Source organism: Scyliorhinus torazame, chromosome 8 (genome assembly GCF_047496885.1).
Source record: "Scyliorhinus torazame isolate Kashiwa2021f chromosome 8, sScyTor2.1, whole genome shotgun sequence".
NCBI lineage: Eukaryota > Metazoa > Chordata > Chondrichthyes > Carcharhiniformes > Scyliorhinidae > Scyliorhinus > Scyliorhinus torazame.
The window spans coordinates 179291417-179307303 of record NC_092714.1 but is presented as its reverse complement, the minus strand read 5'-3'; the positions used below and the strand labels follow the sequence as shown (position 1 = coordinate 179307303).

Genomic DNA, 15887 nt, shown 5'->3' with positions numbered 1-15887 from the left:
CGGGGGCTGAGCCTTATATAACCTCTCATAGAATGCCTTGAACACCCCATTCACTCTCTCCGCTCCCCGTTCCATCTCTCCCTCCTCATCTCTCACCCCACCTATCTCCCTCGCTGCTCCCCTCTTCCTCAATTGGTGGGCCAGTAGCCGACTCGCCTTCTCTCCATACTCATACTGTACACCCTGTGCCCTCCTCCACTGTGCCTCTGCCTTACCCGTGGTCAGCAGGTCGAACTCCACATGTAACCTTTGTCTTTCCCTGTACAGTCCCTCCTCCAGTGCCTCTGCATATTGCCTGTCCACCCTCAAAAGTTCTTTCAACAATCGCTCCCTTTCCTTACCCCCTTGCTTCCCTTTGTGTGCCCTTATGGATATCAGTTCCCCTCTGACCACCGCCTTCAACACCTCCCAGACCACTCCCACCTGAACCTCCCCATTGTCATTAAGCTCCAAGTACCTTTCAATACACCCCCTCACCCTTAAACATACCCCCTCATCCGCCAATAAGCCCATATCCATTCTCCAGAGTGGGTGCTGTTCTTTTTCCTCTCCTACCTCCAGGTCTACCCAATGTGGAGCGTGGTCCGAAATGGCTATGGCCGTATATTCCATCCCTGTCACCTTCGGAATCAGTGCCCTTCCCAAGACAAAAAAGTCTATCCGTGAGTATACTTTGTGAACATGGGAGAAAAATGAAAACTCCTTACTCCTAGGCCTACTAAATCTCCAAGGGTCTACCCCTCCCATCTGCTCCATGAAGTCCTTGAGCACCCTGGCCGCTGCTGGCCTCCTCCCGGTCCTGGACCTCGACCGGTCCAGCCCTGGATCAAGCACCGTATTGAAGTCTCCCCCCATTACCAACTTTCCCACCTCCAGGTCCGGGATACGTCCCAACATACGCCTCATAAAATTTGCATCATCCCAGTTTCGGGGCGTATACGTTCACCAGAACCACCGCCTCCCCTTGCAATCTGCCACTCACCATCACATATCTACCCCCACTATCCGCCACTATGGTCTTTGCCTCAAACAGTACCCGTTTCCCCACTAAGATAGCCACCCCCCTATTCTTTGCATCTAAACCCAAATGAAACACCTGTCCCACCCATCCTTTACGTAGTCTGACCTGGTCTATTAGTTTCAGATGTGTCTCCTGCAACATAACCACATCTGCCTTTAATTTCTTTAGGTGTGCGAGTACCCGTGCCTTTTTAATCGGCCCGTTCAGCCCTCTCACGTTCCACATTATCAGCCGGGTTGGGGGGCTCTTTACCCCCCCCCCCCCTTGTCGACTAGCCATCCCCTTTTTTAACCCAGCTCCTCACCCGGTTCCCACGTACCCGTATATCCCCCCGACGGTGTCCTCCCGCCTCGACCACCCCATCCCATAACAGCTCCCCCTTTTCCTTAGCAGCAGCAACTCAGTTAACCCCCCCCACTCCGCTAGATCCCCCTCTAGCATAGTTGCACCCCCCATGTTGCTCCCAGAAGTCAGCAAACTCTGGCTGACCTCGGCTTCCCCCCTTATCCTCGGCTCCCATTGTGCGAGGCCCCCTCCTTCCTGCGTCCCTGTTCCCGCTATAATTACCATAGCGCGGGAACAAAGCCCGCGTTTCCCACTCGGCCCCGCCCACAGTTCCTCATGCTCCCCCCCCCCCCCCAACATGGGGAAGAGGGAAAAGTTACAGGATCACAAAATTAACAAATTGAAAAATCATCCCCCCCCCCCCCCCCCGTAATCACCCCACCACTTTGTCCCAAAAGGTCTTTCTCTCGCCAGACTATTCCAGCTTCTCGTCCACAATGAATGTCCACGCCTCTTCTGCTGTCTCAAAGTAGTGGTGCTTCCCTTGGTGTGTGACCCACAATCTCGCCGGTTGCAACATTCCAAACTGGACCTTCTTTTTGTGAAGCACCGCCTTAGCCCGATTGAAACTTGCCCTCCTTCTCCGCACTCCAATCTTGGTATACGCGGATCACCGCGTTCTCCCACCTACAGCTCCGAGTTTTCTTCGCCCATCTGAGAACCGTCTCTCTGTCATTGTAGCGGAGAAACCTCACCACTATAGCTCGAGGTATTTCTCCAGCCTTTGGTCTTCGCGGCAGAACTCGATAAGCTCCCTCCACCTCCAAAGGGCCCGTCGGGGCCTCCGATCCCATTAGCGGGTGAAGCATCATGCTCACATATGTCCCGACGTCCGCCCCTTCTGGAAGACCCAAGACTCTTAAATTCTTCCTCCTTGAGTTATTCTCCAGCGCTTCCAACCTCTCCACACACCTTTTATGCTGTGCCTCGTGCGTTTCTGCCTTCACCACCAGGCCCTGTATTTCATCTTCGTTTTCGGCAGTCTTTGCCTTCACGACCCGAAGCTCCAGCTCTTGGGTCCTCTGCTCCTCTTTTAGTCCTTCAATCGCCTGCAATATCGGGGCCAACAGCTCCTTCTTCAACTCCTTCTTCAGCTCTTCCACACAGCGCCGCAGGAACTCTTGCTGCTCCGGGCCCCATAGCAAACGGCCACCTTCCGACGCCATCTTGCTTTGAGCTTCCCTTCCTTGCTGCTGCTCCAGAGGATCCTCCGCAATCCGGCCGCTATCCTCTCCCTTTTCCATGCGTGTCCGGGGGGATTCCCTTCTGGTTTACCGCACAGTTTTTGCCGTTTAAATTGCCGTTGGGGCTCCTATCAAGAGCCCAAAAGTGCGTTCCAAAGGGAGCTGCCGAAACGTGCGACTCAGTTGGTCATTGCCGCACCCGGAAGTCGGTGTATGCTCTTTTGAGGCACATGTAAAAATTGCATAGCAGTGGGAGGCCAGTGACGCTTGACCACATGCGTGTTGACAAAAATGTGTGGCTGGCAAGAGCACACACACCGTCCACCCCAGAACTAGAGTGCTCGTTCAGGGGGTCGGTGCAGACCAGATGGGCTGAATGGCCCACACCATGGTGATTCTGAGAGGGAGAATGGAAGGACATGCTAATCATAGAATTTACAGTGCAGAAGGAGGCCATTCGGCCCATCGAGTCTGCACTGGCTCTTGGAAAGAGCACCCTAACCAAGACCCACACCTCCACCCTATCCCCATAACCCAGTAACCCCACCCTACACTAAGGGCAATTTTGGACACTATGGGCAATTTATCATGGCCAATCCACCTAACCCGCACATCTTTGGACTGTGGGAGGAAACCGGAGCACCCGGAGGAAACCCACGCACACACGGGGAGGATGTGCAGACTCCGCACAGACAGTGACCCAAGCCGGAATCGAACCTGGGACCCTGGAGCTGTGAAGCATTTGTGCTATCCACAATGCTACCGTGCTGCCCGAATGAGTGAGGAAATGAGTGGGAAAACACTGGCACCAATGGCAGAAAAGACTAGTTCCTGCTGTAGATTCAATGTGGCAAACATCCATCCACCTCAAACTGCCTTGACTGGGACTGCTGCCTGTTCAGCGCAGGAGAAATATTTGACCTCACCAACATGGCGAATCTCCGGGGACAGGTTCGTGCATCACTTAATAAAAAAGGAAAAACGAACAAAAAAACTATTCTTTCACATGTGTGAAAGTTGAAAACCATTTTTATGGTTGAAAAGGGCCTTGGTTAAGAGTTGAGGGGGAAGCTGTGCGCGGGCCCGAAGGCCGAACTGGGGCGACGCTGCTTCCGAGGGCGGAGTCTGTTGACGATCGAACTGGGGCAGGCGTGGCCTGACGTATCAGGGCCAGGCCTGGACGGTGCTGGGTCCGGGGTGGAGCTGGCGCCGGGGCGTGGCCTGAGGTCTCAGGGCGGGGCCGGGATAGCGCTGGGTCCGGGGTGGAGCTGGGGCGTGGCCTGAGGTCTCAGGGCGGGGCCGGGAGCAGAGATGGGGTCAGGGCGGGGCCGAGAGCAGAGCTGGGTCCGGGGCGTGGCCTGAGGTCTCAGGGCGGGGCCGGGAGCAGAGATGAGGTCAGGGGCGTGGCCAAGACCTAAGGGCGGGGCGAGAGCGGAGCTGGGTCCGGGGCGTGGCCTGAGATCTCAGGGCGGGGCCGAGAGCGGAGCTGGATCCGGGGCGTGGCCTTTGGTCTCAGGGCGGGGCTGAGAGCGGAGAAGGGGTCAGGGGCGTGGCCCGTGTCCTCAGGGCGGGGCCGGGAGCGGAGATGAGGTCAGGGGCGTGGCCTATGGTCTCAGGGCGGGGCAGAGCGGAGCTGGGGCGGAGCCAAGAGCTGGGCTGGATCTGGGGTGGTGCCTGGCGGCTGGCGGCGGTGCCTGGCGGCTGGGGGCGGGGTCAGGAGCCGAGCGAGGCGGGGCGCCACGTCAGTGAGTGACAAGCAGAGACCCCTGGCAGCCTGTACCGCAGCAATGGAGAGCAGAGGCCGGAATAGGTTGCTGTGTGGCGCTCCCTCAGCCTGGGTTCACTGCTGAGCCCTGAGGAGGTCGGACTGGGAGTCCTTGGCCAGTCACCTAAACAGCAGCTACAGGAGGAGGAAGAGGTGCTGGGCCATGAGTCAGCTCGGCCTGATCCTGTTCTTCCTGAGGAAAACCCTGCTCACCCTCACCCTGGTCCTCTTCTATTACTGCTTCTCCATAGGGATCACCTTTTACAATAAGTGGGTGATGAAGGTAAGCTAAGTGCAGACACCTGTAATGAATACTTGTGCTCTGCTCTCTGCAACGGTACTGGGCAGGAACCTCCCTTTAATATTAAAAGTTGCATTTATATGGCACCTTTCACAACCTCAGGACAGTCCAAAGGTTCTCCACTCCAGTTTGATCACTGTTATGTGGAAGACAGGCAGCTAATTTGTTCACAATGTGATAATAGTCCACGTAATCTGTTATCAGTGATGTTGGCTGAAGGTAAACAAATGTGGAGATTTCTGATTTAGCGAACAAACACTGAACAAAGGACAGGCCCAGTTATATGTATCCTAGCGAGTAACTGATCAGAAACTGTATGTTAAATTAGATGAAACCTAATTAAGATTGATGACAACATGAAACCTTTGTGAGTGGATAGGGCCCACCTTCTCAACCTTGCGACTCACCGGAGGTGTGACCCTGGGTTAAATCATCACCAATCAGTTCTCTCTCAAAGGGGAGAGCAGCCTACAGTCCTTGGGGATTGTGGCGATATTTATATTTATAAAATAGGCAAAGAAGTTAAACCTTAGAAGGTAATTAGCTGCAATTGTATTGTTTTAAAGGATTAAAACAAAGTCTCACCAGCCAAGGATGTAATTGACAGTTCTTCCTGGGAAAAGTAATACATTTAATTAAAGAAGACTTGTATTTTGCTTCACAGCACCAGGGTCCTGGGTTCGACTCCCACTTGGATCACTGATGCACGATCAATTACACTCAAAGACGAGGATGTAACATAACTGAAAGCTTTAATCGACTAGAACTGTTCCCCAGCAGCTTCGGTACAGAAAGTGAAGGCTGCTGGGACGGCACCGGTTCTTATACCATGCCTGTCAAGGCGGAGCTTCATACCAACAGCCAATGGTAAACTCCTAGGTTTAACCAATGGTCTTCGGCCTCTTGGGTACTGTAATACCTGATAATACCACATTCACCCCCTGTTAAAAAAAGAGTCCAGCAGGGGTGGTGGCCAGTGGTTACAATTGCATCTACATGGTATGATCAGATATGGAGGTACCATGATACCTCTTTACAGAGTTGTCGAGAATATTTTACAAGCGTGGAAGATATATACATTCAGTGTATATATAGTTACAGTGAAACAATCAGTCGGTCGGGTGGCCTGGTCGTCCTCCTGGATCGTCTGGGCTTCGGTGGTGATTCTGGTGGGGATCCGGACGTCTGCGACTCTGGGAGCGTGGCGTCAGTCTCCATGGCAGCTTCGTCACCCCTAGACGGCGCTGGTGGGGCCAACGGTTGGGCTGAGAGGGGGGCGTCGGTGGGTGGGATGGCCTAGGTAGGAGTGGCGGGAGCACTGACCCTCCAGTGAGGTGCTGTGGGGGGGAGGGGTAATGGTTCGGGTGCGCGTGGGGTTCCGGCAGGCGCCAGGTCCCGGAGGGAGACTGTATCTTGCCGGCCGTCAGGGAACGCCACGTAGGCGTACTGGGGGTTAGCGTGCAGCAGGTGGACCCTCTCGACCAACGGGTCCGACTTGTGCGCCCGCACGTGCTTCCGAAGCAGGATGGGTCCGGGTGTCGCTAGCTAGGTTGGGAGCGAGATCCCGGAGGAGGACTTCCTGGGGAAGACGAGGAGACGTTCATGAGGTGTCTGATTGGTAGTTGTACAGAGCAGCGACCGGATGGCGTGGAGGGCCTCTGGGAGGACTTCTTGCCAGGGGGAGACTGGGAGATTCCTGGACCGTAGGGCCAGTAGAACGGTCTTCCAGACCGTTCCGTTCTCCCTCTCTACCTGCCCGTTTCCCCGGGGGTTGTAACTGGTCGTCCTGCTTGAGGCGATGACCTTGCTGAGCAAGAATTGACGCAGTTTGTCGCTCATAAAGGAGGACCCCCCTATCACTGTGTATGTACACGGGGAACCCGAACAGTGTAAAGATACCCTGGAGGGCCTTGATGACGGTGTTTGCGGTCATGTCTGGGCAGGGGATGGCGAATGGGAACCGGGAGTACTCGTCAATCACGATCAGGAAATACGTGTTGCAGTCGGTGGAGGGGAGGGGGCCTTTGAGGTCCATGCTGAGGCGTTCAAAGGGACGGGAAGCCTTTATCAGGTGTGCCCTCTCTGGCCGGTAGAAGTGCTGTTTGCACTCCCTGCAGATTTGGCAGTCCCTGGTGACTGTCCTGACCTCCTCGATAGAGTAGGGCAGGTTGCGGGTCTTAATGAAGTGGAAAAAACAAGTGACCCCCGGGTGGCAGAGGTCCTCGTGGAGGGCTCGGAGGCGGTCCATTTGTGCGGTGGCACACGTGCCGCGGGACAGGGCATCGGAAGGCTCGTTTAGCTTCCCAGGACAGTACAAGATCTCGTAGTTGTAGGTGGAGAGTTCTATCCTCCACCGTAAGATCTTGTCGTTCTTTATCTTGCCCCGCTGTGCATTATCAAACATGAACGCCACCGACCGTTGGTCAGTGAGGAGAGTGAATCTCCTGCCGGCCAGGTAATGCCGCCAATGTCGCACAGCTTCTGTCATGATATTCAGGTAAACATCATAGCACAAACATACATACATACTGATGGACAGATCAACGGACCAATCAACACACACACAACACCACAGGCAAGAGCATACACAGTTCAAAACAGGGAACACGACACTTCCTGGGCATTCCAGCAGGAGACAGCTCAGGGCACAGAGCACATAGCAAGCCACTCAGACATCCACCATGTGCTGAGTGCCACTACAAGATAGTATTAGGAATAGGTCCACAGATTCTAGGGTTATGATCGAACCTCAGTAACCAGTTTACCACTGTAAATAAATGTTCGTAATAAAACTGAGTTGTACCATTCACAACCGTGTTGGTTCGTCTGTGTAGCAGAGTACCCAACACATCAGCTTCTACTATGGCTTGCGCCTCTTTTTCGACCGAGGAATGGCGAATCTCTGAAGCATGGAGGGTACGGGAGAAGGAGGGTACGGGAGAAGAAGGCCACGGGTCTGTCCGCTTGGTTGAGGGTGACGGCCAGAGCTACGTCGGATGCATCGCTCTCGACCTGGAAGGGGAGGGACTCGTCGATGGCGCGTATCGTGGCCTTTGCAATGTCTGCTTTGATGCGGCAGAAGGCCTGGCGGGCCTTGGGGTAGTGAGGGAGGGGGAACTCCATGAGGGGTCGCATGCGTTCAGGGTCGGGGCCTATATCTCCATTTCGCACCACGTAGCCGAGGATGGCTAGGCGGTCGGTGCTAAATACGCATTTATTATACTTTATTTATTATACGTTACGTTAAGGATTTTCGCGGTCTGGAGAAATTTCCGGAGGTTGGTGTCGTGGTCCTGCTGGTCATGGCCGCAGATGGTGACGTTATCCAGATACGGGAACGTTGCGCGTAAGCCGTATCGGTCAACCATTCGGTCCATCTCGCGTTGGAAGACCGAGACCCCATTAGTGACACCAATGGTAGAGCTGCCCATCTGCTTCGAAGGCAGTGTACTTGCGGTCACTAGTGCGGAGGGGTAGCTGATGTTAAGCGGACTTGAGATCCACCGTGGAGAAGACTTTGTATTGCGCGATCCTGTTCACCAAGTCGGATATGCGGGGGAGAGGGTACGCATTCAGCTGTGTAAACCTGTTGATGGTCTGACTGTAGTCAATGACCATCCTATGTTTCTCCCCGGTCTTCACCACCACTACTTGAGCTCTCCAGGGACTGTTGTTAGCTTCAATGACCCCTTCCCTCAGTAGCCTTTGGACCTCTGACCTGATGAAGGTCCGGTCCTGGGCACTGTACCGTCTGCTCCTGATGGCAATGGGTTTGCAATCCGGGGTGAGGTCCGCAAACAGGGAAGGCGGGTCGACGTTAAGGGTCGCGAGGCCGCAGACAGTAAGGGGAGGTATAGGGCCACCGAATTTGAAGGTCAGGCTTTGCAAGTTACATTGGAAGTCCAACCCCAGGAGTGTAGCCGTGCAGAGGTGCAGCAGGACATAAAGGTGGAAATTGTTGAATTTCCTGCCTTGGACAGTGAGGTCTGCTAGGAAGAACCCCTTTATCTCCAGCGAGTGTGACCTGGAGGCCAGGGAGATTCTTTGGTTTACAGGGTGGGTAACAAGTGAACAGCGCCTTACCATGTCGGGGTGTATAAAGCTCTCCGTGCTCCCAGAGTCGATCAGGCAAAACGTCTCGTGGCCGTTGATGAACACCATCGTCGTTGCAGTTTCGAGTGTCCGAGGTCGATTTCGGTTCAGCGTCACTGAGGCCAGATGGAGCAGGTGCGGGTTGCGGGCTGTGAGCGAAAACAGCGCGGGAGCAAAAAGAACCGGGACAGCGAAAACAGCGTGGGAGCAGAGAGAGCCGGGACAGCGAAAACAGCGCCGGAGGAGAGAGCCGGGAGATTTAAAAAGCGCGGAGGAGAGAGCCGGGAGTGCTGGGAGAGGTGAGTGCACAAAAGGAGTGGCAGGAGTGCCTTTAGTCACGGGGTGCTGATTGGAACAGAGTGCATCTGAGTTTAGGGGAGTGACTGAGTGCTGATTGGAACAGAGTGCATCTGAGTTTAGGTGAGTGACTGAGTTCGGGTGAGTGGCGAGAGAGGGCTGTGTTTTTGTTGGTGTTCGGGTTTATCCTTGAGGTTCTATAAAGAATTTAAAAAAATATATATTTAAATTAATTAACTAGTTGAATATGGCTGGACAGGTGATGTGCTGTTGCTGTATGATGATGGAACTGGTGGATCCCATTGAGACCGTCAGTGACCACATCTGCAGCAAGTGTTGGCTGCTCGAGGAACTTCGGCTCAGAATTGATGAGCTGGAGACCGAGCTGCACACACTGCGGCACATCAGGGAGGGGGAACATTACCTGGACATTTTGTTTCAGGAGGCAGTCACACCTGGTAGAATAAGTACTGTTAATTTGGTCAGTGGTCAGGGACAGAGTGGTGTGACTGCAAGGGAGGCAGGTAGGGGGATCCTGAGTTGAGGAGCCTCAGCCCTTGACCTTGTCCAACAGGTATGAGGTACTTGCTCCCTGTGTGGATGAGGAAGAGGGCTGTAGGGAGGATGCGTTGACTGACCACTGCACCGTGGTACAGGAAGCCATTCAAGAGGGGGGAGCAAAAAGACAAGTGATAGTTGTAGGGGATTCTATAATTAGGGGGATTGATGGCATCCTTTGTAAGCCAGATCGTGAGTCCCGCATGGTATGTTGCCTGCCCGGTGCCAGGGTGAGGGACATCTCTGATCGGCTTGAAAGGATTTTGGAGAGGGAGGGGGAGGATCCAGTTGTTGTGGTCCACGTTGGGACTAACAACATAGGTAAGACTAGGAAAGAGGACCTGTTTGGAGATTATCAAACACTAGGGACTAAATTAAAGAACAGGTCCTCCAGGGTTATAATCTCTGGATTATTACCCGAGCCACGTGCCAATTGGCATAGAGTTGAGAAAATTAGAGAAGTTAACACGTGGCTAAAGGAGTGGTGCGGGAAAGAGGGATTCCATTTCATGGGGCATTGGCATCAGTACTGGGGCAGGAGGGACCAGTACCATTGGGACGGTCTTCACCTGAACCATTCTGGGACCAGTGTTCTAGCGAATAGGATAAATAGGTTGGTCACAAGGACTTTAAACTAGCAAATTGGGGGGAAGGGAAGTGTAAAGCTATGGACAGTATAATGGTTAATGGAGATCAAGGCAGCAGGTTACGTGACAGGTTATTATGTAGAGATATGGGTTCAAAGACAAGGAAAATTAGGAGAAAGGGTAAGAGGAAAAATAAATTGCGATAAGTTACTGATCAAGGTGTTAGGATTCATAACAAAGACATAAAAAACAGGATACGTGTACTTTACCTGAATGCTCGTAGTATACGGAATAAGGTAAATGAGTTGATGGCGCAAATCATGCGAATGACAATGATTTAGTGGCCATTACTGAAACATGGTTAAAAGATGGTCACGACTGGGAGTTAAATATCCAAGGGTATCAGACTATACGAAAGGATAGAATGGACAGTGGTGTAGCTTTGTTGTTTAAGGATGGCATCCGGGCAATAGTAAGGGATGATATTGGTGCTATGGAGGACAAGGTTGAATCAATTTGGGTGGAAATCAGGAATAGTAAGGCAAAAAGGTCACTGATAGGAGTAGTCTATAGGCCACCAAATAGTAACAGGATGGTAGGGCAGGCAATAAGCAAAGAAATAACGGATGCATGTAGAAATGGTACAGCGGTTATCATGGGAGATTTTAATCTGCATATCGATTGATTTAACCAGGTTGGTAAAGGCAGCCTTGAGGAGGAGTTTATAGAATGTGCCCGGGATAATTTCCTGGAACAGTATGTAATGGAACCTACAAGGGAACAAGCAGTCCTAGATCTGGTCCTGTGTAATGAGGCAGGATTGATTAATGATCTCATAGTTTGGGATCCGCTTAGAAGGAGCGACCACAATATGGTGGAATTTAAAATACAGTTGGAGGATGACAAGGTAAAATCAAACACTAGTGTTTTGTGCTTGAACAAAGGCGATTACAATGGGATGAGAGAAGAACTAGCTAAGGTAGACTGGGAGCAAAGACTTCATGGTGAAGCAGTTGAGGAACAGTGGAGAACCTTCCGAACGATCTTTCACAGTGCTCAGAAAAGGTTCATACCGACAAAAAAGAAAGACAGTAGAAAGGGGAAAAATCGACCGTGGATATCTAAGGAGGTGAGGGAGAGTATCAAATTGAAGGAAAAAACATACAAAGTGGCAAAAATTAGTGGGAGACTAGAGGACTGGGAAGTCTTTAGGGGACAACAGAAAGCTACTAAAAAAACCATAAAGAAGAGTAAGGTAGACTATGAAAGTAAACTGGCTCAGAACATAAAAGCAGATAGTAAAAGCTTCTACAAATATATAAGACAAAAAAGAGTGGCTAAGGTAAATATTGGTCCTTTGGAAGATGAGAAGGGAGATTTAATAATAGGAGACGGGGAAATGGCTGAGGAGCTGAACAGATTTTTTGGGTCAGTCTTCACAGTGGAGGACACAAATAACATGCCAGTGACTGATGGAAATAAGGATATGATAGGTGAGGACCTTGAGATGATTGTAATCACGAAGGAGGCAGTATTGGGCAAGCTAATGGGGCTAAAGGTAGACAAGTCTCCTGGCCCTGATGGGATGCATCCCAGAGTGTTCAAAGAGATGGCTAGGGAAATTGTAAACGCACTAGTGATAATTTATCAAAATTCAATAGACTCTGGGGTGGTCCCAGAGGATTGGAAAGTAGCAAACGTGACACCACTGTTTAAAAAAGGAGGTCGGCAGAAAGCGGGTAATTATAGGCCGGTAAGCTTAACTTCGGTTGGAGGGAAAATGCTGGAATCTATCATTAAGGAGGAAATAGCGGGGCACCTGGAGGGAAATTGTCCCAGTGGGCAGACGCAGCATGGGTTCACAAAGGGTAGGTCGTGTCTGACAAATTTGGTAGAATTTTTTGAGGACGATACCAGTGCAGTAGATAACGGGGAGCCAATGGATGTGGTATATCTGGATTTCCAGAAAGCTTTTGACAAGGTGCCACACGAAAGGTTGCTGGGTGTTTCTCTGGTTGGCAACCTGTAACTAGTGGGGTCCCTCAAAGATCAGTGCTGGGCCCGCAGTTGTTCACAATTTACATAGACGATTTGGAGTTGGGGACCAAGTGCAATGTGTCAAAGTTTGCAGACGACACTAAGATGAGTGGTAAAGCAAAAAGTGCAGAGGATACCGGAAGTCTGCAGAAGGATTTGGATAGGTTAGGTGAATGGGCTAGGGTCTGGCAGATGGAATTCAATGTTGCCAAGTGTGAGACTATCCATTTTGGCAGGAATAACAGCAGAATGGATTATTATTTAAACGGTAAGATGTTAAAACATGCTGCTGTGCAGAGGGACCTGGGTGTGCTGGTGCACGAGTCGCAAAAAGTTGGTGTGCAGGTGCAACAGGTGATTAAGAAGGCTAATCAAGTTTTGTCTTTCATTGCTAGAGGGATGGAGTTCAAGACTAGTGAGGTTATGCTGCAATTGTATAGGGTGTTGGTGAGGCCACACCTGGAGTATTGTGTTCAGTTTTGGTCTCCTTACCTGAGAAAGGACATATTGGCACTGGAGGGAGTGCAGAGGAGATTCACTAGGTTGATCCCAGAGTTGAGGGGATTAGATTATGACGAGAGGTTGAGTAGACTGGGATTGTACTCATTGGAGTTTAGAAGGATGCGGGGGGAACTTATTGAGACATATAAAATTATGAAGGGAATAGATAGGATAGATGCGGGCAGGTTGTTTCCACTGGTCGGGGAAAGTAGAACTAGGGGGCATAGCCTCAACATAAGGGGAGGTAGATTTAGGATGGAGTGTAGGAGGAACGTCTTCACCCAAAGGGTTGTGAATCTCTGGAATTCCTTGCCCAGTGAAGCAGTTGAGGCTCCTTCTTTAAACGTTTTTAAGAAAAAGATAGATGCCTTTCTAAAGAATAAAGGGATTCGGGGATATGGTGTACGGGCCAGAGAGTGGAGCTGAGTCCACAAAGATCAGCCACGATCTCATTAAATGGCGGAGCAGGCTCGAGGGGCCAGATGGCCTACTCCTGTTCCTAGTTCTTATCTTATGTGATTGGGCAGCGTGTAGTCGGCCGTGCTGGGGGCCTGGGGCCCCGTCCAAGATGGCGTCTCCCATGGATCGCACATGGTGGTCGGGGATGGACAAAATGGCGGCAGGGATGGACAAAATGGCGGCGCCAATCCGTCCAGCGTGGTGTCCGAGGGGCAAGATGGCCACGTCCGTGGGTCAGACGTGTCCCTAGGATAGGGGGGTGGTGGTGAGTGCTGGCCGCCTGGGGCCCGAGGGGAAGATTGCCGCGGCGGTCCGGAGTCGCTGTGCCTGGCAGACCCCCACAAAATGGCCCTTCTTGCCGCACCCTTTGCAGGTGGAGGTGCGGGCCGGGCAGCACGTGCGGGGATGCTTCGCCTGCCCGCAGAAGAAACAGCGGGGCCCGACGGAGTTAGCGGGCGTCTTACAGCGCAGGCCTGCGGGGACACGGAAGGTCAGTGGGGCTGCCGCTGCGGGATGCCACACAGCCCAGGGGCCGCTGCGCGGTCGGGCGCATAGGACTGCGTGTTTCTGGAGGCAACATCCATGGACCCTGCCAGGGCCCGTGCCTCTCTCAGTCCCAAGGTGTCCTTTTCTAAGAGTCTTTGACGGATCTCTGAGGAGCTCATACCTGTTACGAAGGCATCCCAGATTAGAAGTTCCGTGTGCTCGCTCCCCGAAACTTGCGGGCAGCCACAGTTTCTGCCCAGCACCGGTAGCGCACGGTAGAAGTACTCCAGCGAGTCCCTGGGGCTTTGCCGTCTGGTTGCGAGCAGGTGATGTGCGTAGACCTGGTTTGCAGGGCGGATATAATGTCCTTTTAACAGTTCGATTGCAGCATCGTAGTCCTCCGCCTCCACGATGAGGGTGAAGATTCCAGGGCTTACTCCCGAGTGCAGGCGATGCAGTTTCTGTTCACCTGAGGGTGTGCCTCCGGCCGTCTCGAGGTAGCCTTTAAAGCACGACAGCCAGTGCTTAAATATCGCCGCCGAGTTCTCCGCGTGGAGGCTGATTCGGAGAGCCATTCTTTCAGCTTACGTGTAGTCGATTAAATTGATGCACGATCAATTACACTCAAAGATGAGGTTGTAACATAACTGAAGGCTTTAATTGACTAGAACTGTTCCCCAGCAGCTTTGGTACAGAAAGTGAGGGCTGCTGGGATGGCACCGGTTCTTATACCCCGCCTGTCAAGGCGGAGCTACATACCAACAGCCAATGGTAAACTCCTAGGTTTAACTAATGGTCTTCGGCCTCTTGGGTACTGTAATACCTGATAATACCACAGTCACTTTCTGTGCGGGGTTCTGCATGCTCTCCCTTTGTCTGCGTGGGTTTCCTCCGGGTGCTCTGGTTTCCTCCCACAAGTCCCGAAAGACGTGCTTGTTGGGTGAATTAGACATTCTGAATTCTCCCTTTGTGTACCCGAACAGGCGCTGTAGTGTGGCGACCAAAGGATTTTCACAGTAACTTCATTGCGGCGTTAATGTAAGCCTACTTATGACAATAATAAAGATTATTATTATGTATGCAGACCAAGTCTTGAGGGAAGGGCAGTGGTGATTAAAGCTCCCCGTGAACCTCTGATTATTTTTAATGAAAAGCAAGACATTTTTTTAGGTGTCCTTGAGTTGTAAGAGCACACTTTCTGACCTGAGAAGTACTTTACGGGGAGGGGAAGTGTAATTTGACCAACTGCACAAAGCAACAAATATGCATTCTGTTTGTTGGTATGAGGACACAAGTGCGGATGTTAAAAAAGTGCATGATCACAAATTATAGTGTTTACTTTGAAGATCTTGGAAGATCTGTATTAAATATCACTCTATAGTATGACACTGCAAACCATTGTTCTGCTGTTCCCACAAGCCTCTTATTTGCTTTCAGCTTTGATTATTGAATTTATCAACTGTTATCTTTGGCTGCCTCGGGTTAGTCTTCTAATCCTTGTTTCGCAACACCACTCCTTACTATTCTCACAGGTTGGACAGCCCAAAATGAATTCAGAGCAACTGATGCAGGACTAAAAATGTGTTTGTTACATTCCGAATTCTATCTCAGATAGCTTCATTTTTTTGTAGAAGTTTGTTTTGTTGTGAAAATCTCCGAGTGACGCAGTCAGGAGACAGAATTGCCACCCTGATACCTTAGAGTCACAGAGTTTTACAGCACAGAAAGAGGCCCTTCAGCCCATCTTGTCTGTGCCAGCCATCAAACACCTACCTTGGTTGTTATTGCAGGACAAGCACTAAGCTGCACAGTCTAGAAGGTCCAAGGGTCAGTTTGTAGTGTCTGCTGAATAGAATAATCTTGGCTGATGCAGCAGTCAGGTCAAATGGACAACAAAAAAAGACTTGCATTTATATAGCAGCATTCCCTTAGCACTGCGCTGGAGTGGAAGCCTTCATTTTTGCACTCATGGATTCAATTGGCTTCAAGGACTTGGGAAGGGAAGGGGAAATCAGCTAGAATTACTGTTCCTATGATGCTGCGCTGTCTGAGGTGAATGACACATTAAACCAAGGTCCTATCTGCCACCTCATGTGGCACTATTTCAAAGAAGAGCATGCATTGTCCACGTGTTCAAGATAATATTTATCCCTCTCAGCCAACATCACAAAATAAAGATTATTTGATCATTATTATATTGTTGTTTGTGGGCACTGTTCACAAATTGGCTGTTGCATTTCCCACATTACAACTG

The 15887-nt window shown here is 51.3% G+C and overlaps 1 protein-coding gene across 3 annotated transcripts in view; it reads left to right on the top strand.

Moving 5' to 3' along the window:
- The first annotated feature begins 4288 nt into the window (after positions 1-4288).
- Positions 4289-15887, top strand: part of slc35c2 (solute carrier family 35 member C2) — an 84369-nt gene continuing 72770 nt past the window's right edge. The window contains exon 1 of one of the 3 annotated variants that reach the window (XM_072514572.1): positions 4289-4598. In XM_072514572.1, the coding sequence (XP_072370673.1) occupies positions 4479-4598 (120 nt within the window). In that variant the 5' untranslated portion in view covers positions 4289-4478. Of the gene's footprint in view, positions 4599-14636; positions 14672-15887 lie in introns of those variants that run through there. The other 2 variants (XM_072514571.1, XM_072514573.1) reach the window with 2 other exon arrangements.